This window comes from Bos mutus, chromosome 5 (assembly GCF_027580195.1).
Source record: "Bos mutus isolate GX-2022 chromosome 5, NWIPB_WYAK_1.1, whole genome shotgun sequence".
Lineage (NCBI taxonomy): Eukaryota > Metazoa > Chordata > Mammalia > Artiodactyla > Bovidae > Bos > Bos mutus.
The window spans coordinates 113,173,608-113,197,310 of NC_091621.1; the positions used below are offsets into that span (position 1 = coordinate 113,173,608).

Genomic DNA, 23,703 nt, shown 5'->3' on the forward strand with positions numbered 1-23,703 from the left:
GACCATGACACCAGACTGGGGCAGGGGCGGGAGAGTCTCAGGGAGACAGGAGAAGGGCAGGACTGACCTTCCGCAGAGCAGCAAAGGCAGGGCCAAAGGTGGCTTTGACCTCCACGCGGTCCCGGATCCAGGCCGGCAGCTTGGCCTGGATGGCTGGGGAGGCGTACCGTTGGTCCAGGAGCACTATGCTGGCAAAGTCCTTCTGGTGCCTGATGGCCCTGCCTGGACAGAACGGGGACGGGTCTTCCTACTGTGCCCCTCCCCTTGCTCAGTGCTCAGGCCGGAGAGACGCAGGTGAAACTGCTCCTTCCTGTCACCTCAGCCCGCAGCCACCCCTCCTGCCAGCAGCACCACCCCAGGCTCACCTATGGACTGGTTGACAGCCTTCATGCACAGGTTCTCCACCAGCACCTTCCCAGGGCGGGCCTGGCCTGGACCTCTGGGCTGCGAAGGGCAGAGAGGACCCATCAGGGTTGATGTCTGCCTCCCTCGAGGTCATGACTGACCGAGGCTCTGGGGCGAGACCAGTGGGCCTCATGGGCACCAGCAGCCAATACAACAGGTGACGGCACGAAGACACCCAGAAGTACGGAAGCACGTCCGTCCCTCTGGGGCAAACAGGCACACACGTCGAGGGGTAGTTGCGGCTGTGGGAGGCACGGGGGTACTCACAAGTGTCTGGTCCAGGTAAGCCATCTTCTCCTGCAGCTCTGGAGACATGATGTTGGGGTAGGGCATGCCCACCATGACCACACACCTAGGGTGGAGGCACACATGAGCTGGGGCATGTGGGCGGTTCCCAAGGCCCAGGACGAGGGGCCTGTCCTCACCCACCGTCACCAGCTTCCTTTGGCTTCTCCTTCCCCTCATCCCTGCCACCTGGAGCAAGTTCTCTCGTCAGCCCAGACATCCAGTCTAGACCAGGGAACCAAGTCCTGATCCACTGAGGGCAGCCTGGTTTTCCAGCTGGCCCCAAAGGGCCCAATCCAGAGTTGGTGAGTCCAGGCCCCTCGCGGTTGTGGACGTGAGCCGTCAGCCCAGGTGCAGAGTCAGAGCCCGAGGGGTGAGAAGCCACTGCTTACCGCCCGAGGTCATCAGAGAAGTTGATGCCTTCACTCATCTTCCCCCCAACCACGGAGAGCAGCAGGGCACCCGTCTCCGTGCCCCGGGCCTGGCCGCAGTGCTGCGGGAACACCAGCCCAGAGCTGTAGCGCCAGACTGTGGGCGCCCCCTTCAGGGCCCTGGGGACCCGCAGCCTCACCTTGATGCACCTGGAGTACTCCAGCAGCACCTGCTCCACCCTGTTTGCTTTCCTGGGCTCCTGAAATATCTGAAGGTAAACAGAACACCTCCCAGAAAAGGGTCACAGATTGCCTGGGTGTTGGGTCACTCTTAGCCTTAAAGTTTTGTGGGGACTGGAAAAGCCCACAGAGCCGGGGTCCTGAAGGGACCCCCCCCGCCATGGCCTGGTATCAGGACTGGAAGTAGGCATGAGACACTAAAGGAAGGCCCCGCACATGAGAAACCCCAGGAGGAACTCTGAGTGCCACCATCCTCTCAGGTGGTTGAGTGCTGATCACTCACCTTTTTCCTGATGGTCAGGCGGGCCAGCAGGCCGCTCTTCTCCCAGTGGGCGCAGACCTGGTGTTGGTACTCGTAGGAGGGGAAGAAGCAGACCACCCCTCCTGGCACCACATTGCACAGGTTACAGAGAATGCGGCCCGTCTCGTCCATCTAGGGAGGGAAGACGAGAGCCAATCCTGCAGCCCCTCCCGGAAGGCTCAAACCCACGGACCAAGGCCAGGGTGGCTGCGATCGGCTACTGGGTGCAGCCAGGCGGCACCACCTCAGTGGGTCGTGTGCCACCCTCCCTACCACAGGCCCAGCTGATGGTTCTGTGACAAATCGGGCACAGAAAACTGCAGACGGGCCCCTAGAGCTGTGCCCAGCACCCCCATCCCTGCCCAGCCAGGACCCTAAAGCTATGCCTGGCACCCCCACACCCGCCCAGGTGAGCCCCTAGAGCTGTGACCAGGACTCCCATGTCTGCCCAGGTGGCACCCACAGAGCCACATGGCAAGAGAACCAAGGTAGTAAGCAGCTTGCTCGTACACTCTGCTAAAGGGTGAGGGTGGGGCGGCTCAGTCCCTCCCTGGTGGACATCCACACAGACACAGCTCAGCCTGTGCCACCTGAGATGGGAGACCCGGAGCCTGAATACCCGGGACTGGCCAGAGTGCCCAGCCCTAAATCCATCTTCCAGCCCCATGAAGGCCACCGGCAGGCACGCTGGCTGGACTGACCATCTGAGGCAGCCCCCTCTTCTGATACGTGAAGTCCAGCATCTGGTTGGAGGGCCCGCTGCAGATGATGAGGGGCAGGATGTGATCTGGAGGGATCACGTGACCTGGGCGAGACCCAGTGAGGCTAAGTCCATGGAGAACGCCCCCCACCCCCAGCCCTGTCTCCCAGACCCAGACCAGCAACTTCCAGCACCCGCCCTCTGCCCCACTCCCACGGAGAACCAACTTGGGACGCCCAGGCCTCCGCGTGCAGACAGAGGGACTCAGGGCCAGAAGCTCTCCCCTTCCCCCAGCCCTACCGCCATGGCTTTAGCCCCTGGCTGGTCACAACACACGGCTGGACTGTGACAAGGGCCCCCTGCCACCGCCCCGGGCCTGGGTCCTCACCACAGGAGAACTCCACCACTCGCTCCGCTTCCACTCCGGCACCGGCCAGCAGCTGCTCCCGGAAGTCGGACACCTGCAGACCACAAGGCCAACACCGTCACCTCCCAGAGGGCTGGGCCGGGAGGGGGCAAGTGCATAAGAACAGGAGGGAGAGGTCAAGGGAAAGCCTGGTAACAGATTCGCTGAAAGAAAAGACAAAACTAATGATAGCCGGTGGCGGCCTCATTCCAACCACCTGAGGGAACAACGGGGGAAATTCAGCAACCTCGCAGAGTGGGTCTCAGCCCTGGCTGTGCAACAGAATCACTATTTGGAAAATATATATATATATACATGGTCAAGCCCAGCCCAAACTACTGAGTAAGAATCTGTAGTGAGAAGACACACACATTTGTATTTTTTAAAGAGGTCCAGGTTTTTTCACCTATCAAACTGGCAAATTCCCCAAATTTGAGTACTCTCTGGAGAAACAGGTATTCTTTTAGGCTGCTGGTGGGATACGGAGCAGAACAACTCCTGGGGAGGGGACTTTGACAGCACTTAACAAATCAGACAATTTTTACTTTTTAACCCATAATCCCGTATCTGGGCATCTCCCCGGAAGCACAGCTCCACAAACCAAACATACGCACGGGGATTATTCCCGTGAGGTTGTTTGTAATCTGTACTTCGAGAGAGAGTCTGGCTGAAGGAGCGACCCTGCCTCCACCCAGCAGAGGACGTGCAGCCCCGGGAAGGATGCAGACCAGCCCGTGCACGAGGGTGGGCGTGCCGGGGAAGTCAGGGCTGCACGTGCTGCCGCTGATGCAAGTAGGAAAGCACAAGGGAAAGTATCTGCTCATTTTTACAAAAAAAAAAAAATATACATATAGTTGTTGTGCTGTGCTAAGCTGCTCAGTCATGCCCAACTCTGTGAACTATGGACTGTAGCCCGCCAGGCTCCTCTGTCCATGGGATTCTCCAGGCAAGAAGACTGGAGTGGGCTGCCATGCCCTTCCCCAGGGGATCTTCCCGACCCAGGGATCGAACCTGCGTCTCTTCCATGTCCTGCATTGGCAGGCAGGCTCTTTACCAGTGAACCACCAGGGAAGGCCCCATAATATAATTCATGTTGGTCAAAAGGCTGAGGAGTGATACCCATACACACCACACACACACACACAATGAAACACTGGGGAGACAGATCAGAAGCTAATTAAAGGATTACTTGTGGGAACAGGGAACAGAAGTTTGGAGAGAACAGTAGTGAGACTGAGTATGTGTTGTTACAGCTCTGACTTCTGAACCATGCGGATGCGGACATCTCTTAGAACACAGGAAAGTAAAAAAGGCAAACTGTGAAACTGAAAACAAACCAAGAAAGCCTGGCTACCTGTCAAACTCAAAGCACAACTGCACAGAGCAGAGCTGGCTCCCAAGTGGCTTTGCACGCCTAGTGACCACACTGCCTTGGTGGGGAGCTTCAAGGGCAAAGAATAAACGCAGGTAAACGAATTCAATCCACAGTTTGTTTGAGTGTTGGTATAATTTTACAACCGTTCTAAGTACCTTGTGGGACAGAGCAAAGAATGATGTTAATGTGCTGTAAGAAACCAAACTGCAGCTTAACAGGCATTGTGTAAAGTCAAGTAAAATGACTGGCTTTGATACAGAAACATCACTGTGGATTCGCAGCTTCTGAAAACCAAGTCCTAAGTCTGTCCGCTGAAGAGCAGTCATATATAACAACACAGTCACGTAACGGAATACAGCGCAGCCAGAGTTGGGCAGGATAAATGCCAATCTGCCGACAAGGAAAAGCGCCTAAGACGTTTTGCTGCTGAGTGAAAAAAGCAAATGACAATAGCAGAGTGTGGAGACACCACTTTTGTTCTCAAAATGTGTCTGTATGTCTGTGACAATTACACGTTCAAATTCTGTAGTAATGACGTACACCAAAATCAGTCTTTTCCTGGTGGGATTACCACCTATTACTGATTTCCCATTAGACTCCCCTAAAATGTGTATATTAAAACTTGAGTTTATAAGAGAGAAAGAGAGTTGTATGTAGGGTGGGTACAACAAAGGACAGCCACTGCATCCTGGGTCTGAAGCTCCAGGATGGCTTTCTCTGGAGAAGAGGCTGCAGAAACATCCGGTCTGCCTGACCCCAGACACTGGCCTAGAGACAGAACAGCAACGCCACCTGGTGGACGCTGCTTGGCCGGCTCAAGCTGCACGCCCACCCCACCCTCCTACCCTTCCACCCCCGGCCCTATGGGCCAGGGACCCTTCCCCTCCCAATATCCAGGTGCGAGGCTGGGCCGTGTCCTTACCGGCTGCATCGTGCCCCCCGCAATGACCACCGCCCGGGATTCCTTCACCACCTGGGCGAAGTGCACGGCTGGGTTCAGGAGCAGGAACTTGAGGCTACTCTGGCTGAGGCTGCCTGCAGACAAAAAGACAGCCACGTGGAGAAGGGTGGGTGGGTGCACGCCAACCAAAACCTCCGTCTGTCTGAGACAAAGATGGTGTCCAGTCGGGTCCACGCAGGAGCCACACAGATGCCGCTTTCTCTTTAAATGAGACCCATTTCGTCCCCAGGACGACCACGAGGGAGACGCACAATCGTCTCCCTTCCCACACGAGGGACTGAGGTTCGGGGAGAAACTGGTCCCAGTTACGCAGCTTGTAGATGATGGGGCCACGACTCCAACGCAGCCCCCCTGACCTTCACACCGGGCCGCGCGGCTTCTCAGGTAACCTCGCCGAGGCCGGCCAGCAGCCCAGCACGTCTGCGTCCTCCTCCTCGCCCCCTCGACTGCCGGCACGGGTCACAGGCGGCCGTTTCCCTGTCCTAACCCAGCGAGATATGAACACCAACTGGAGGTGAAGAAGCCCGGCTCCTCCCAGTTACCTTGGCGGCTCAGGATGACCCGGCCATCCTGGTTGGCAGTGGTGAGAGCCTCGAGGAAGCCTTCAACATGCATCAGCGGGGAAGCAGGCCGCGGAGACCGGTCCTCCCCAACCTCCACGGGGGCGGCAGGGGCTGCATGGAGCAGAAGAAGAGGGTCAGCGACTCCAGACGGGACAGAGACCACGCATGTGAGGAAGGCCGCAGCCCAGGCTGCCCGTCCCCACTCACCCGCCATCACCCCAGGCTGCAGGCTCTGCAGGAAGTCCTGGAAGCCAGACAGTTTGGGCTGCTCCATGGAGGGCACCAGGACTGCCCCGTATCTCTCTGTGAAGCCAAGGAGCTGGGATGGGGTGAGAGCAGCCGCCGTGAGGGGAGACGGATGGGCCTCCCTGCCTGCCCACAAGCTGCCCCCAGTGAACACGGGGACAGGTGCCCTGGTGCTTCTGCAGGGCAGGAGGGAGGGGCACACGGGGCAGCCTCGGGCTGAGCAGAGGGTCGGGTACCTTTCTGCTGATCTTGCTCTTCTCACAGTAACGCCGCACCTGCAAAAACACACGGCCAGAGGGCTGTGAAAATGGACACAGCTGGAGAGAGACCTTCCACACGCCTGGGAGTGGGCCCACCACCCCCAGTGCCTGAAGCCTCCTGTGGCCACGTCAGCCTCCTGCCTGGGGCCTCTCCTCTGCCACTGCCCCCATCACTGCAGAGAGGAGAAAGGGGGGACCTGGAAGCACCAGCTTATCACAGAGAAAAGTGCGGCTGTCATCACAGTGACCCTTCACCCCAAGCTGACGACCCCTCTCCTGACACGAGCTGTGTGTTAAGTTATCCCATTGACCCTCAGACCTCTGAGATGCTCAAGGACGGAAGGAACTCACTTTTGATTCCTTCCACGGTCTTGATGCAGAGTCCTGCCCACAGGTGGGGAGTAATAAAGGAGCCTGGGGGTGCCTACCCCCAAAGCGGGTACCTTTGATTACCTACCTTGAACAGGTTGATGTTGTCGATCTTGCTCTGGAAGAGGAAGTCGTTGATGGTCTTCAGCTCTGTCCCTGAGAACAAACATGTGGGCCAGACGTCCCCCCCGGGGACCAAGGCCTGCATCCCGGAGGGAAGCTCACCAACAGCTGCCTCCCGCTCTTACCTGCCTGCGAGAGGCTCTGTGTGTTGGGATTTTGCTTAATGTTCCCTAAAAAAAAGAGAATCAAACAGGTCAGGACAGTGGGCCTGGCCCCCATCTTCTCCCTCTGGTCTGTAGTTATCGAGCAAGAACGTTGCTGTCTGAAGGGGTCTTCTGCCCTTTATAGCACCCAAAGGACCCATTGGAGGGGGGCAGGATGTCCCAGGGGCCCAGAGGTCTGACCCACGTGTTGCATGTACAGCTCGAGCCTGGCGATGTCACCCTTTGCAAGGCAAGGACAGGGACCCCCCCCCACCCCCATTCCTATAGGCGTGAGCAGGAGACCCCCAGGTTGCAGGGCAGAGACTGAGTGAAGAGTGCCGAGCTGAGAGATACCCTGGAAACTCCCCTGCCCTTCTGCACTTCAGCTTCTATGGGTAAAGGGACTTAGTAAAGGGATGCTGGTGCACAGAGTAAGACAAAGGAGCGTGGGGCCAGGAGCCAGGGACTCCAGTCCCTCTCACTGGGCTCATGTACCAGCGGCCGGCCATGCCCCTGCTCCGGGCTTCAGTTACTGCCCTGAGGGTGAGCACGCCTATGCCACCCTCCTTGTGGGAGCACCGAGGCCTGAGTCCCAGCACCAACAGGGTCACACACACGTTTATAGCACAACACGTGATGGGTGCTGCCACCCGAGGAAAGGGCCTGGCCAAGTAAAAAGGACTCGGGACAGGAGCATACACATCCAGGTTCTAAAAAGATCTAAGTGGGGACAGATGAGGATTCCTAAACCAATGGCTGAGACGATGCCTGCGACGGGAACCCTGGGGGTGCTGACTGGCATCTGGGGTCCAGGCTCCACCAGGCTTGAGGGGACGGGGAGGCCGCTCACCGCCCAGCACAGCCACGAACTTCTCCAGAAGATACAGGAGCTGCTTGATGTACATCAGGTTCTTGGCCTTCAGGCGCTTCCTGGAAGGGGGGAAGCCTGAGCACATCAGTGGAGGGGATCCCAACTCCCCTCCTGGTCCCGAGTTGAGGCCTTCCTGCCTGCTGCCTTCCCAACTGGGGCATAAGCCGCAGCCAGGTCTCCCAGAAGACAGGCTGGCCGGGGCCCAAGGCCTCCACGGCCTAGTGGGATGCAAACCCAACGAACCAGGAGGTGAAGGTCCACCGCTCTGAGCCCAGGCCAGAGACACCCCACGATGCCTACTCTCGCAGGTAGGCTTTGGGGCACCAGGGCTGAGCGGGGCCTTCGCACCCGCCTAGGAGGCAGCATCTCACCCGTATCGTTCCGTGTACTGGAGCAGCTGGCTGTGGGCCTGGCAGAGCTGGGGGAGAAGACAGCGCAGGTGAGAGGGCAGAGCAGACCTGGGCGAGCCGCCCTGGGCGGTGCCAGTGACCCCTTGACGCCTGAGTATGCCAGCTCAGGACACTCGGGGCAGTTGAAATGAAGGGGGAGCTGGGGCAGACCAACGTGTGGGTTTTCAAGGCCCTTCGGCTGGTGGGGCCGAGAGACGGGGGAGGCAGACTGCTGCTGGGGCATCCAGTGAGGGTCAGGAAAAGGCCAGACGGCAATAATCGCACGTAAAGAACATCTCTGCTAGTGTTTCCTGGGACGGGAAGGACACGCTGTCTGCTGAGAGAGACGGTTCAGGGCAACCCTCACAGCCTGGCCCAGGTCTGTCAAGGGGAGCATCATATGGGCTTAAGGATCAGGAGCCAGTGGTCAAACCCACTGACCTCAAAGTCAAAGTCGCTCAGTCGTGTCCAACTCTCTGCGACCCCCATAGGTTGTAGCCCACCAGGCTCCTCTGTCCATGGGGATTCTCCAGACAAGAATATTGGGGTAGGTACCTACCTATTCCCTTCTCCAGGGGATCTTTCTGACCCAGGGATCAAACCCAGGTCTCCCATGTTGCAGGCAGATTCTTTACTGTCTGAGCCACCACGGAAACCCTCAGGGACAGCGCTTAACCTCCCTCAGACTCCCAGCTCTCGGAGTTAACAGGACCAGCCCGATGCAGAGTCAGGGAGCCCCGCCAACGAGGTGCAAGGCACATAACAAGCAATAAACAGCGGCTGTCAACCATCTCTAGCATCCCTCACGGCAGTGTCAACAGTAACATCCAGCCACGTGAGGACCCGCTTCTCACACGCTGCCACTCTGACCTGGAGGCCTCGGGTCACAGGCCAGGGAGGACCACGCAGAGTGCCCACCGCCGGGCTGGGCCCAGTCCTAAATCCTGCTGGGGGGTCCCAGTCTCAGCTCAGCACACGCCCTGCCCCTCAACCCCAGGCAGGCCCTGGCCCGGGAAGACGGAGGCCCACCCACCTGGGAACCTCTGACCTCCACGCTGTGGATGTTGGTGATGGTGTCGATGAGGTTGTGGGCCTCGTCGATGACCACCACCTGGCCCTGCAGCCGGATTCCCGCTGCCTGGCGGGTGGGTGCGTGCAGCAGCATCTGATAGGGGAGTACCACCAGCTGGAGGGGGAGAGAGGAACTGAGGGGGTGGGACCCCCTTCCTCCCCAGGGGCGTTGGCCCAGCCCCCTTGCAGCCATGTGCATGGTTCCACTTCCCGCCCAGAACATATGTGGGGACACAGAAGGGAGAAAGCTAGAGCAGCACACTGTGAACTGAACACGAAACCCTGCCTAGAAAGCCTTGTGTGGACCAAATAGGAAACAGATAAAGCTGGAGCCCAGTGGACCACTGGCAGTTGTGGAGTGGGGGGGCTAGGACCCCAGCTGCAGAGGCCCTTCTGTGCCCCTGGAAGTGGGGAGGGACCTGGGGGAGGAGGCTGGGACCCCGGCTGCAGAGCCCCTTCTGTGCCCCTGGAAGTGGGGAGGGACCTGGGGGAGGAGGCTGGGACCCCGGCTGCAGAGCCCCTTCTGTGCCCCCAAGGCAGCCCTGGGTTCTGGTCCTGGAGCCGTGCAACTCTGGGAAAGTCAACCTCAGTTTCCTTATCTGCAAAATGGGCTCGATACACTATCTCACATAAAACCACCACTGCCCAACCCCTGGTCTTCACCTGGGCTGCGGGAATGGCGAACCGGCCCCCGTAGTAGGGACAGGCCTGAGCCTCCTCGCCCAGGGCCACCAACTGCTCAACGTCCTTCACCCCCGCCAGGACCTCGTCTCGGAGGAGCTGCAGCCGCTCGTAGCTGTAGAAGGGGCAGGTAGCCCTCGGCTCCTGCCTCCGCCTCCTCCTCGTGGGCTCCTCTTCCTCAGTGATGCTCTTCCTCTCTGAGGGGCACAGGGGCACAGGCAGAAAGCCACAGCTGTCCCAGGGCCAGGAATGGTTCTGTACCATCCAGACCCGTTCCCACGGGGCGGAGCCTATGGACCTTCCAGAACTGCTGCTTATGGTCTCATTGAAACATCCCGGCATTTTACTGTCTTTCTAGAAAAGGCCTACAAAACCATCTCTCAGCCAGGGTTTTGGGCTAGATCTGGACTAAAAGGCAGACAGGCCCCTTTTCCCCACGTGAGGCTCTTTAGGAACGAAGGCGGGTCTGCCTTGCCCTCACTCCCACCGTTTCCCGCATCCCTGGAGCCACTCCCCTCTCCATTCCCAGCACCGCCTTGGGCTGCATGAGGGTCCCAGAGGCCTGGGGCGTCGGCAGCTACCATGCTTGCTTCTCTGCATCTCCACACAGCGGTCATTGATCAGCTGCACTGAACCCAGCTTCCGCACGTCCCCATTGACACACAGGTTCTGTAAGACCGAGGAGAGGGCAAGAGAAACGGGGCTGCCTGAGCGACACAGAGGGAGCCCCGAGGCCTGCCCGCCCTCCCACTTCCTTCCAGGGGCCAGCACGGCCCGTCCTGCCCTGAGGCCCGCCTCGGCCCCATGGTGGTCTTTGCCTTCTGGGATGGAAACCAGTGGGATGGCACCAGGCTCTCACCTGCCGAGAGCCCAGGGAGACCAGCCGGGTGTCCTGGCCAAAGGGGCTCTTCTGTACCTCATGCACGAACTGGGCCAGCTGGGAGTGCGTCCGGCTGCAGTAGTAAATCTGCCCGGGGAGGGGGCGTCGGGGGAGACCGTCACTCCAAACACTCCACACAGGGAGGACGGCCGGGGCCGAAGAGGCCAAGAGAACGGGGAGGGCAGCCAGGACTCAGACCTAAAGAAGGCGACCACCCCCCATCCCCCCACCGCCAGCAGACCCCAGGTGACCCCTGCCCCTGGGTCACGTCCGGCTTCTGCCTCGGGTGCATTGCAGGGCTAGGTCATGTCAGGAGAGGGAGTGTCCCCTCAGTGGTAACTCAGACACCAGAAGGACTCTGAGAGTCAGAGGGGGGGGTGGGGGTGAGGGTCCACACACACTTCTCAGGGCTCAGGGGCTGGGGGCTGGGTGGGATAAAGCAGGAGGAGGCTGAGCTCAGTTCTCTCTGAGCCCCTCTGAGAACCAGGAGAGGAAAAGGAGAGGGGGGGATATCTAATGTCAATAGAGAAAACCAAAAGTCTTCAGTGCAGAAAGCTGGAGCACCGTGAGAACCATACAGGGCTCCCAGCCCCCAGGCAAATGCACACTCAGACCAAGGACAGGGGCCTGCCACCACCCACCACCCCCTGGAGACAGGGGGCAGAGCACTCGCCACCCTCCCCCCACCCCCATGGAGACCTGGGCCCTTGGCCCAGAGGCTGCCCTTCGACACCCTGGGACGCAGGCATCTCCCAGGGGCCCTGCCCAGTGAGTACCCGGAAACTTGGGGGTTGGAGACATGCAGACGAGGCTCCTGCCTCATCCGCAGACCTGGGTGGCTCACCTGGGACCCAGGACCCTGTGTCTCACCTTCGTTACGTGTTCTTCATCCAGGTCATCCTCATCCACGTCCACTCTGAGAGGAAAACACACATACACGGAAAAAGTCTTCTCAGACTTCAGTTTTTGTTTTTATCCACCCAGAAATTCAACGTTTTTAAAAGGCATTAGTGTGCACTGCCCGAGGCTCTCAGAGAGGAGTTATCAACAGGGCCAGCCTCCTGGTCCGTGAAGGGCTGTTCGGACAACTCTGGGATTTAAACCACAGGCCACCCAGGACAAAGTTGGCATAACCCCCATGAGGGGCTGGATGTGGGAGGGGGCAAAGCACATCCTGTGGGTCAGAACCAGGGGGGCGTGTCCTCAGAGGCTGGCATCTCAGGACGCAGGGCATCGAAGCCACAGAGGCTAAGCTGCAGGATCAGGGGCCTGGCTGGACCCTGAGGTGCACTTTCTGCTTGAATATTGACAAAGTGCACTCGAGTTCTTTACCATGTCCCCCAGGGGCCTCCAGGCAAGGAGCAGGAGAGCAGGCCAGCAATCCAGGGATGGGTAGGAAGGGCTGTGGGGCACTAGCTGCTCCTGTCTCCCCAGAGCAGGATGGGGTGTGGAGAGCAGCCTGGCACCTTAGCCCTGGGTGGGGTCACAAGTGTCAGTTCTTGTCCAGGTGCTGAAACCTGTGGCTCAGGGCAGGCCTTTGATTACCAATACAGAAAAGCCCCAGGGCCAGGTGGCTTCACTGGTCAATTCTACCAAACAAAGAAGTAATGCCAATCATTCTCAAACGCTTCCAAAAAACCGAAGAGGAGGGATCAGTCCCGAACTCATTTATTTCATGAGGCCAGTGTCACTCTGATACCAAAGTCGATAATGACACAGAGGAAAAGAGAATTGCTGGCCAAGATCCCCACTGACTACAGACACAGAAATCCTCAATAAAAACATCAGCAAACCAGCATGTTAATGCATCATACTTCATGATCAAGTAGGATTTATCCCTCGGATGCAAGGATGTGTCAATATAAGTAAATCAATAAATGTCATAAATCACTTAGTGGAATGAAAGATAAAAAAAATTATATGATCATCACAATAGGTGTAAGAAAAGCATTTGACAAGAGTCAACATCTGGGGCTTCCCTGGCAGCTCAGTGGTAAAGAATCCACCTGCCAATGCAGGAGACACGGGTTTGATTCCTGATCTGGGAAGACCCCACAGGCCGCGGAACAACCAAGCCCGTGCACCACTACTGCAAAGCCTGTGCTCTAGAGCCCAGGAGCTGCAACTACTGAAGCCCACACACCCTAGAGCCCGTGCTCTGCAAAGAGAGAAGCCACGGCAATGAGAAGCCCAAGCACTGCAACCAGAGAGTAGCCCCCGCTTGCTGCAACTAGAGAAAGGCCCACACAGCAATGAAGACCCAGTTCAGTTCAGTTCAGTCGCTCAGTCGTGTCCAACTCTTTGCAACCCCATGAATCACAGCACACCAGGCCTTCCTGTCCATCACCAATTCCTGGAGTTCACCCAGACTCACGTCTATCGAGTCAGTGATGCCATCCAGATCCTCTGTCGTGCCCTTCTCCTCCTGACCCCAATCCCTCCAGCATCAGAGTCTTATCCAATGAGTCAACTCTTCGCATGAGATGGCCAAAGTACTGGAGTTTCAGCTTCAGCATCATTCCTTCCAAAGAAATCCCAGGGCTGATCTCCTTCAGAATGGACTGGTTGGATCTCCTTGAAGTCCAAGGGACTCTCAAGAGTCTTCTCCAACACCACAGTTCAAATGAATCAATTCTTCGGTGCTCAGCCTTCTTCACAGTCCAACTCTCACGTCCATACATGACCATAGCCTTGACTAGACGAACCTTTGTTGGCAAAGTAATGTCTCTGCTTTTCAATATGCTATCTAGGTTGGTCATAACTTTCCTTCCAAGGAGTAAGCGTCTTTTAATTTCATGACTGTAGTCACCATCTGCAGTGATTTTGGAGCCCAGAAAAATAAATTCTGACACTGTTTCCCCATCTGTTTCCCATGAAGTGATGGGACCGGATGCCATGATCTTTGTTTTCTAAATGTTGAGCTTTAAGCCAACTTTTTCACTCTCCACTTTCACTTTCATCAAGAGGCTTTTTAGTTCCTCTTCACTTTCTGCCATAAGGCTGGTATCATCTGCATATCTGAGGTTATTGATATTTCTCCCGGCAATCTTGATTCCAGCTTGTGTTTCTTCCAGTCCAGCGTTTCTCATGATGTACTCTGCATAGAAGTTAAATAAGCAGGGTGACGATATACAGCCTTGACGTACTCCTTTTCCTATTTGGAACTAGTCTGTTGTTACATGTCCAGTTCTAACTGTTGCTTCCTGACCTGCATACAAATTTCTCAAGAGGCAGGTCAGGTGGTCTGATATTCCCATCTCTTACAGAATTTCCCACAATTTTGTGATCCACACAGTCAAAGGCTTTGGCATAGTCAATAAAGCAGAAATAGATGTTTTTCTGGAACTCTCTTGCTTTTTCCATGATCCAGCAGATGTTGGCAATTTGATCTCTGGCTCCTCTGCCTTTTCTAAAACCAGCTTGAACCTCTGGAAGTTCATGGTTCACGTATTGCTGAAGCCTGGCTTGGAGAATTTTGAGCATTACTTTACTAGTGTGTGAGACGAGTGCAATTGTGTGGTAGTTTGAACATTCTTTGGCATTGCCTTTCTTTGGGATTGGAATGAAAACTGACCTTTTCCAGTCCTGTGGTCACTGCTGAGTTTTCCAAATTTGCTGGCATATTGAGTGCAGCACTTTCACAGCATCATCTTTCAGGATTTGAAATAGCTCAACTGGAATTCCATCACCTCCACTAGCTTTGTTCATAGTGATGCTTTCTAAGGCCCACTTGACTTCACATTCCAGGATGTCTGGCTCTAGGTCAGTGATCACACCATCGTGATTATCTGGGTCGTGAAGATCTTTTTTGTACAGTTCTTCTGTGTATTCTTGCCACCTCTTCTTGATATCTTCTGCTTCTGTTAGGTCCATACCATTTCTGTCCTTTATCGAGCCCATCTTTGCATGAAGTGTTCCCTTGGTATCTCTAATTTTCTTGAAGAGATCTCTAGTCTTTCCCATTCTGTTGTTTTCCTCTATTTCTTTGCATTGATTGCTGAGGAAGGCTTTCTTATCTCTTCTTGCTATTCTTTGGAACTCTGCATTCAGATGTTTATATCTTTCCTTTTCTCCTTTGCTTTTCACTTCTCTTCTTTTCACAACTATGGTGGAGAGATCTGACAGAATGTGGTCCACTGGAGAACGGAATGGCACTTCAGTATTCTTGCCTTGAGAACCCCATGAACAGTATGAAAAGGCAAAATGATAGGATACTGAAAGAGGAACTTCCCAGGTCAGTAGGTGCCCAATATGCTACTGGAGATCAGTGGAGAAATAACTCCAGAAATAATGAAGGGATGGAGCCAAAGCAAAAACAATACCCAGCTGTGGATGTGACTGGTGATAGAAGCAAGGTCGGATGCTGCAAAGAGCAATATTGCATAGGAACCTGGAATGTTAGGTCCATGAATCAAGGCAAATTGGAAGTGGTCAAACAAGAGATAGCAAGAGTGAATGTCAACATTCTAGGAATCAGCAAACTGAAATGGACTGGAATGGGTGAATGCAACTCAGATGACCATTATATCTACTACTGCGGGCAGGAATCCCTCAGAAGAAATGGAGTAGCCATCATGGTCAACTAAAAGAGTCTGAAATGAAGACCCAGCACAGCCAAAAATAAATCAATGAAATTTCTCTTAAAAAAAAAAAAAAAAGCTAATAGCTCTAAAAAAGTAATCAATGTTCTCTCATGATAGAAATTCTCAAGAAACTGCAGAGAAGGAGCCTACCTTAACACAATGAAGGCCATTTGTGACAAGCCCACAGGTCACATCACACTCAGTGGTAAAGGCTTTTCCTCTAAGATCAGGCACAAGGGGGCCCACTCTCACCCCTCCTGCTCAGCACAGTACTGGAAGTCCTAGCCAGAGCAATCAGGCAAGAAAAGGAAATAAAAGGCATCTAATTTGGAAAGAAAGAAGTGAATCATCTGTTTGCAGATGATATGATTTTATATGTAGAAAACCATGAAGACGTGACCGAAAAACTGTTAGAACTAATAAACAGATTCAGTAAAGGAGAAGGTGGAAGAGGATGAGTTGGTTAGATAGCATCACTGGCTCAATGGCCATGAATCTGAGCAAACTCCGGGAGACAGAGGACAGAGGAGCCTCAAGTGCTATAGTCTATGAGGTTGCAAAGACTCGAACACGACTTAATGACTGAAAATCAACAACTGGCATAAAAGCAGATGCACAGACCAGTAGAACAGAACTGAGAGCCCAGAAATCAACCCTTGTGTATACAGTCAACTAATGTGAAAGGGAGCCAAGAATACCCAATGGAGAAAAGAGTCTCTTCAACAAACGGTACTGGGAAAACTAGATATTCACAAGAACAAGAATGAAATTAGACACATATCACATACCACTCACAAATTAACTCAAACTTGATTAAAGACTTAAGATGTAACCCCTGAAACCACAAAACTCCTAGAAGAAAACACGGGGAAGAAGCTCCTTAACATTGGTGTTGACAATGACTTTTCTGAATATACGAGAAGTATAAGCAACAAGCAAAGATAAACAAGAGGGACTACTTCAAACTAAAAAGTTTCCAGACAAAAGAAAAAAAAATCAACAAAGTGAAAAGCAAACCTATGGAATGGGAGAAAATATTTGAAAACCATTCATCTATTAAGAGATTAATTTCTAAAATATACTAGGAACTCCTACAATTCAATAGCAAAAAAAAAAAAAAACCCATATTTTAAATGGGCAGGGGGACTGAATGAACATTATTCCAAAGCAACATACAAATAGTCAACAGTACATGAAAAGATCAAATCCCTTATCATTATACATATCCCTTATGATTGTACAGAAGTGACAAATAGATTTAAGGGATTAGATCTGATAGACAGAGTGCCTGAAGAACTATGGACAGAGGTTCACAGCATTATACAGGAGGCCGTGATCAAAACCATTCCCAAGAAAAAGAAATGCAAAAAGGCAAAATGGTTGTCTGAGGAGGCCTTACAAATAGCTGAGGCAAAGTGAAAGGCAAAGGAGAAAAAGAAAGATATAACCATCTGATACAGAGTTCCAAAGAATAGCAAGGAGAGATAAGAAAGCCTTCCTCAGCGATCAGTGCAAAGAAATAGAGGAAAACAACAGAATGGAAAGACTAGAGATCTCTTCAAGAAAATTAGAGACACCAAGGGAACACTTCATGCAAAGATGGGCTCGATAAAGGACAGAAATGGTACGGATCTAACAAAGAAGAAGATATTAAGAAGAGATGGCAAGAATACACAGAAGAACTATACAAAAAAGATCTTAATGACCCAGATAACCACGATGGTATGATCACTCACCTAGAGCCAGACATCCTGGAATGGGAAAGTCAAGTGGGCCTGAAGAAGCATCACTATGAAGAAAGCTAGTGGAAGTGCTGGAATTCCAGTTGAGCTATTTCAAATCCTAAACGATGATGCTGTGAAAGTGCTGCACTCAATATGCCAGCAAATTTGGAAAACTCAGCAGTGGCCACAGGACTGGAAAAAGTCAGTTTTCATTCCGATCCCAAAGAAAGGCAATGCCAAAAAATGTTCAAACTACTGCACAATTGCACTCGTCTCACACACTAGTAAAGTAATGCTCAAAATTCTCCAAGCCAGGCTTCAACAGTACATGGACAGAGAATCTTCCAGAGGTTCAAGCTGGATTTAGAAAAGGCCTCTGCCAATATCCACTGGATCATCAGAAAAGCAAGAGAGTTCCAGAAAAACATCTACTTCTGCTTCACTGACTACACTAAAGCTTTTGACTCTGTGGAATCCAACAAACTGTGGAAAATTCTTCAAGAGATGTGAACACCAGACCACCTTCCCTGCCTCCTGAGAAAGCTGCATGCAGGCCAGGAAGCAACAGTCAGAACCGGACATGGAACAAGGGACTGATTCTAAACTGGGAAAGGGGTATGTCAAGGCTGTATATTGTCACCCTGCTTATTTAACTTCTATGCAGAGTACATCATGCGACATGCAGGGCTGGATGAAGCACAGGCTGGAATCAAGGCTGCAGGGAGAAATATCAATCACCTCAGATATGCAGATAACACCACCCTTATGGCAGAAAGTGGAGAAGAACTAAAAAGCCTCTTCATGAAAGTGAAAGAGGAGAGTGAAAAAGCTGACTTAAAACTCAACATTCAGGAAACTAAGATCATGGCATCCAGTCCCATCCGTTCAGTCAGTTGCTCTGTCGTGTCACTCTTTGCGACCCCATGGACTTCAGCACACCAGGCTTCCCTGTCCATCACCAACTCCCAGAACTCACTCAAACTCATGTCGATCAAGTCAGTGATGCCATCCAACCATCTCATCCTCTCTTGTCCCCTTCTCCTCCTGTCCTCAATCTTTCCCAGCATCAGGGTCTTTTCCAGTGAGTCAATTCTTCACATCAGGTGGCCAGAGTATTGGAGTTTCAGCTTCAGCATCAGTCCTTCCAACAAATATTCAGCATCAGTCCTTTCCTTTAGGATTGACCGGTTTGATCTCCTTGCAGTCCAAGGGACTCTCAAGAGTCTTCTCAGTTCAAAAGCATCAATTCTTTGGCACTTAGCTTTCTTTACAGTCTAACTCTCACATCCACACGACTACTGGAAAAACATTAGCTTTGACTAGACAGACCTTTGTCAGCAAAAGTCTCTGCTTTTTAAAATGCTGTCTAGGTTGGTCAAAGCTTTTCTTCCAAGGAACAAGGTCTTTTAATTTCATGACTGCAGTCACCATCTGTAGTGATTTTGGAGCCCCCAAAAATAAAGTTTCTCACTGTTTCCATTGTCTCCCCATCTATCTGCCATGAAGTGATGGGACCAGATGCTATGATCTTAGTTTTCTGAATGTTGAGTTTTAAGCCAACTTTTTCACTCTCCTCTTTCACTTTCATCAAGAAGCTCTTTAGTTCTTCTTTGCTTTCTGCCATAAGGGTGGTGTCATCTGGACCATGTTTTGTCAGAACTCTCCACCATAACCCATCCGTCTTGGGTAGCCCTACATGGCATAGCTCATAGTTTTACTGAGTTAGACAAGGCTGTGGTCCACACGTCCGGTCCCATCACTTCATGGCAAATAGATGGGAAAACAATGGAAACAGTGACAGACTTTATTTTCTTGGGCTCCAAAATCAGATGCAGATGGTGACTACAGCCATGAAATTAAAAGATGCTTGCTCCTTGGAAGAAAAGCAATGACCAACCTAGACAGCATATTAAAAAGCAGAGACATTGCTTTACTGACAAAGCTCCACCTGGTCAAAGCTATGGTTTTTCCAGTAGTCATGTATGGGTGTGAAAGTTGGACTATAAAGAGAGCTAAACACCGAAGAATTGATGCTTTTGAGCTGTGGTGTTGGAGAAGACTCTTAAGAGTCCCTTGGACTGCAAGGAGCTCAAACCAGTCAATCCTAAAGGAAATCAGTCCTGAATATTGATTTGAAGGACTGATGCTGAAGCTGAAACTCCAGTGCTTTGGCCACGTGATGTGAAGAGCTGACTCATCTGAAAAGACCCTGATGCTGGGAAAGATTGAAGGCAGGAGGAGAAGGGATGACAGAGGATGAGATGGTTGGATGGCATCACCGACTCAATGGAGTTGAGTTTGAGCGAGCTCTGGGAGTTGGTGAAGGACAGGGAAGCCTGGCATGCTGCAGTCCATGGGGTTGCAGAGTCAAACACAACTGAGCGACTGAGCAGAGCTGAACATGAAAAGGTGTTCAACATCACTGATCAACACAGAAATGCAAATCAAAACCAGCATTTCTAGTTCACTCAGGAAATAATAGCTCACCAATTAGAAACCTATGAGCGTAGACCAACAGAAGCCTTAGGTTAAGAAAAACTCAGCCTGACGACAACTCAAGGGCTTAACTCACAAGTCTTACACAGCTTGACTTGGTGCTAGAGCCTGAGACTTAGAGTCAGACCAGTGGGGTTCAGATCCCCAGCTGGTGGCCTTGGCCCTGGCCTGGCACCCTGCTGGACCACGGTGCCCTGAATGCAGAGTCGAGATGCAAATACCACCGAGAGGAGGGAGCTGCCCGAGCTGGCAGAGAAAGGGCTTGCCACTGTGGGCATCCTCCGTGCCATGAAGAGGGGCCTCACTGCAGAAGAGGGGGCCCGCCTCTCAGGGTGGAGGAAGGAGCTGCTCCCTGGAAACCTGCGCAGACCCAGGCAGGGCAGTGGGTGGAGGTGATGCTCTTACCCACTGGGCACTCCTTTCTCCTCATCGCTCTCATACTCTGCAAGGACCAGCTCTTCCTCCCCAGAGGCCACCTGCTCAGGCTCTGTGCCTGTGGCCAGCATCTCACTACTGAGCCGGAGAAGACGCTCTGTTTCCTCATCTTCCTGTCTCTGCGGGGCAAAGAGAAAGAAACCTTGGTGCTGGTGCCCCACCCACAACGAGGCAACATCAGGCAGCCATGGCCAAGGGCAGTGCGCCTGCCATTGACATGGGCCTCAAGCGACTGGTGCCAATGCCCCAGGACCAGTCCTTCAGCTCAGGCTGCCCCGCTCCCAGGGAAGGGGCTGAGGGCCCGGCTGCTCACCCCGACCAGCTGCGCGGGCAGACGCTGCCTGGACGTGGTCCCAGGGACCACACTCACCATGCGCTTGGCCGCGAACCGGAGCTTCGCGTTGTGACGGATCTGCTGCAGACGCTCTTCTCGCTTCTTCCTCCGGACCTGCTCCTCCTGGAGGGGGGGAAGCCAGAAGGGAGACTCCTGCAGGAAGCCCTGGAGCAGGCCGCTTCTGGAGCCGGGGTGCCCCAGTCCAGGGCTTTTCGCCTCTGGGCAGTCTGCCCTGCCCTGCTGGCCTCCAGTCGGCTGCAGCATGGCCAGCACACCCTGAGCCCCGGGCTCGCTGTAGAAAGGACACGCTCTCCATCCAGCATGGCCCTTAAGGCGTCCGGCGCCAGGGAAGCCAGGTCCGTGCTACCACTGGCAACAGTGCGGTTCCTCTCCCAGCAATGAAAGGAACTGCTGGTAAAGAACCCACCTGCCAATACAGGAGACCCGGGTTTGATCCCTGGGTTGGGAAGATCTCCTGGAAAAGGGAATGGCAACCCACTCCAGTATTCTTGTCTTGAGAACTCCATGGACAGAGGAGCCAGTGAGCTACAGTCCATGGGGTCGCACAGAGTCAGACACGACTGAATCGACTTAGCACGTACTCGTGAACGCCAACCTAGAGAAAGCCTGGTGACATCAGCTTACCACAGACAGTAAAGGCGCAGCACCATCCACCCGGGAGGTGGCCAGAGGACCCATAGCAAGGACACAGGCTGTCCGGCCTTGGGATTCACCTGACGTCACCCGGACGCCCCATTTCCCAGATCGCCCCACCTCCCATAACCCAATCTCACCTTCAATCGGTCCACCAAGTCCCTTTCTTCCTTCTTCTGCACAAACTGAGTGATCCAGTCGGGCTCTCCGGTGGCCCCTGGGGTGCCTGGGCTCCCCTGGCAGGAGGATGGGAGACCCAGGGCTGGGGCCAGCCCATTGTGTGAGGCCGGGGCTCCAGCCCCCAGCAGACGCTCCTCCTCTTGGCGTTTCTTCTGTTCAAAGTCGCGGAGCCAGGAGAGGGCCCCGCAGATGAGACTTAGGGATTTTCCCTACAGGCAGAAAAATCCTCTCAGACATAGAAGCCAAGAGACCCAGCTTCCTGAATGACCTTTCCTGTTGTAATAAAGCATCTGACGTTTAGTATCAGAGGGTGCTCCAAGACCTGCTTCTGAAAGGAAGAAAAGGGAAGGGAACTGGCCTTTTCCTAGATCACAGCTAAGAAAAAAAAATATATAAAAGTGAAATTCTTTAATTTTATGTCTTCACTGTTCTTCAAAGAATAAAAGAGGCTTATCAAACTACCTGTAAGTACCACAAGTCATCACAATGAGAAGAATGGCAGAAACTGAATAAATAGCCCAGAAAATGAATTAAGGCTCCCCCACCGAAAGGGGCACGTCATGAAATCCTGGATACAACCTGCTGAGGCAGAGATGCAGTCAACACATCTGTGCAGACAGAAGGCGATTGGCCCCGGGAGTCCCAGTGCTATGAAATTTTGAAGCAAACCAACTGCTCTGGAGAATACATCTATTGGTTTAAACTTCAGACTTTTCCCTGGGGGTCCTTGATGTGCATTGAATTGTGTCCCCCTGACCCCAGTGTCTCAGAATGCGGCCCCACTAGAAAACAGACATCCTGAGTTAAGAGAGGGTGGGCCCTGATCCGGAGGAACAGCGTCTGTGTGTATGTTCTCAGTCGCATCTGATTCTGTGCAACCGCATGGACTGTAGCCCAGCAGGTTTCTCTGTCCATGGAATTTCCCAGGCAAGCATACTGGAGTGGGTTTCCATTCCCTTCTCGAGGGGATCTTCCCAACCCAGGGATCGAACCCATGTCTCTTGCATCTCCTGTGTCGACAGTCAGGTTCTTTACCAGCTGAGCTACCAGGGAAGCCTGTATATACAACAGTACCCTTGCATAGTAAAAAGGGGAAATGTGGACACAGAAGCAACGAAGGCAGACAATGTGAAGAGACGGGAAGAAGCTTGCTGTCCACATGCCCAGGAGAGGGGCGTGGACAGATCCTTCCCCCAGGCCCTCAGGAGGGACCTTGCTGACACCTTGATTCTGGACGTCTAGTCTGCAGACGTGAGACCATAAATTCCCACATTTACTCCACTGTCTGTGGTGTTTTCTCACGGCAGCCCGGGCAGGCAGGCAAAGAGGATGACTGTATGATGAGCTGTAATGTTGAGACACCGCTGGATGGTGAAGAGAAGAACAGGTGTAAGTACGCTGAAAGTGACACAAACCTTTAAAAGACAACTGCTGACTTAAAAGTTATTCAAGAGAGAAAAAAAAAAGAGACCGAAAATATGTAACTGCAGCAGGAGGGTGGGCAGAGGGAGGGGAAAGAGGTGGTCAGAAAGCTCCATCTTACCTATGGCAAAGAGGCCCCAGTGACCACAGCCAATAAAGCAAAAAACAGCAGCATCGGCTTGTGATTTCAACATATGCAGACCAACGGTGTTTAAGAAATAGATAAGACAGGTCAAAGCACCAGCCCAAGGAACCAAGTTTGATAAATGTGACTTTTTAAACTACACATACTGTTCTTTGATTCAATGTTTTGTGTGACTTTAAAGAGAAGAGGACAAGGGACCTCCCTGGTGGTCCAGGGGTTGAGACTCCGTGCTTCTAAGCAGGGGGTGCAGGTCTGCTCCTTGGTTGGGGAGCTAAGATCCACATGCTGCATGGCGTGGCCAAAAATAAATAAATAGAGCTTCCCTGATGGCTTAGTGGTAAAGAATCCGCCTGCCAATGCAGGAGACACAGGTTCCATCCCTGATCTGGGAAGATCCCACATGCCCCAGAGCAACTAAGCCCATGCACCACAGCCGCTGAGCCTGTGCTCTAGAGTCTGGGAGCTGCAGCTACTGAGGCCCACATGCCCTAGAGCCCGTGCTCTGCTACAAAAGAAGCCACTGCAATGAGAAGCCTGCACAGTGCAACTAGAGGGTAGCCCCCACTGACCACCAGAAAAAAGCCGAAGCAGCAAATGAAGACCCAGCAGAGCCAAAAATAAACATAAAAAAATTATAAAAAAAAAAAAGATAAAAAAGAGAGAGGAAAAGATGCTTCATGACATCAGGTGAGGCAGATGGTCAGATGAGGACTTGAATGTCCTCAGATCTATTTACAGGAAGCCACTTCTGATCCCGGTCAGTCTTTCGGTGGGTTGGGAGGGGAGAAGTCCCATGCGCTGCATTATTTATTTATTTTTGGCCACGCTGCACGGCACCTGGGATCTTAGTTCCCCAACCAGGAATCAAACCCATAACCCTGCAGTGGAAGCGTGCACTGGCTATAAATGGAGGGCTGGAGACTGGCAGAAAGATGCTGCTTTAACAACTCCTCAACCCGCAGAGCATCCTCGTCCCACACAACATCCTCATCCGCATAGCAACTTCGTGATCCACACCGCGTGAATCGGCAGGAGGGAGTCCCTCCCACTCACTGCGTCTGAAGGAACAAAACGGAACCAGAAGAGCAGC

General features: G+C 53.1%; 1 protein-coding gene across 2 annotated transcripts in view; it reads right to left on the reverse strand.

The window, feature by feature from the left end:
- Positions 1 to 23,703, reverse strand: part of DDX11 (DEAD/H-box helicase 11) — a 32,736-nt gene that overhangs the window by 908 nt on the left and 8,125 nt on the right. Inside the window, exons 3-26 of one of the 2 annotated variants that reach the window (XM_070371736.1) lie at positions 21,007 to 21,255; positions 20,249 to 20,335; positions 19,849 to 19,997; positions 11,511 to 11,556; positions 10,620 to 10,727; positions 10,342 to 10,429; positions 9,743 to 9,957; positions 9,042 to 9,173; positions 7,991 to 8,037; positions 7,599 to 7,678; positions 6,731 to 6,775; positions 6,571 to 6,638; positions 6,090 to 6,128; positions 5,815 to 5,926; positions 5,587 to 5,718; positions 5,006 to 5,118; positions 2,691 to 2,763; positions 2,304 to 2,407; positions 1,585 to 1,734; positions 1,262 to 1,330; positions 1,083 to 1,183; positions 673 to 757; positions 366 to 444; positions 68 to 222 (exon numbers count right to left, since the gene is read on the reverse strand). In XM_070371736.1, coding sequence (XP_070227837.1) covers positions 68 to 222; positions 366 to 444; positions 673 to 757; positions 1,083 to 1,183; positions 1,262 to 1,330; positions 1,585 to 1,734; positions 2,304 to 2,407; positions 2,691 to 2,763; positions 5,006 to 5,118; positions 5,587 to 5,718; positions 5,815 to 5,926; positions 6,090 to 6,128; positions 6,571 to 6,638; positions 6,731 to 6,775; positions 7,599 to 7,678; positions 7,991 to 8,037; positions 9,042 to 9,173; positions 9,743 to 9,957; positions 10,342 to 10,429; positions 10,620 to 10,727; positions 11,511 to 11,556; positions 19,849 to 19,997; positions 20,249 to 20,335; positions 21,007 to 21,255 — 2,526 coding nt within the window. Of the gene's footprint in view, positions 1 to 67; positions 223 to 365; positions 445 to 672; positions 758 to 1,082; positions 1,184 to 1,261; positions 1,331 to 1,584; positions 1,735 to 2,303; positions 2,408 to 2,690; positions 2,764 to 5,005; positions 5,119 to 5,586; positions 5,719 to 5,814; positions 5,927 to 6,089; positions 6,129 to 6,570; positions 6,639 to 6,730; positions 6,776 to 7,598; positions 7,679 to 7,990; positions 8,038 to 9,041; positions 9,195 to 9,742; positions 9,958 to 10,341; positions 10,430 to 10,619; positions 10,728 to 11,510; positions 11,557 to 19,848; positions 19,998 to 20,248; positions 20,336 to 21,006; positions 21,256 to 23,703 lie in introns of both variants that reach the window. The other variant, XM_005907220.3, reaches the window with a different exon arrangement.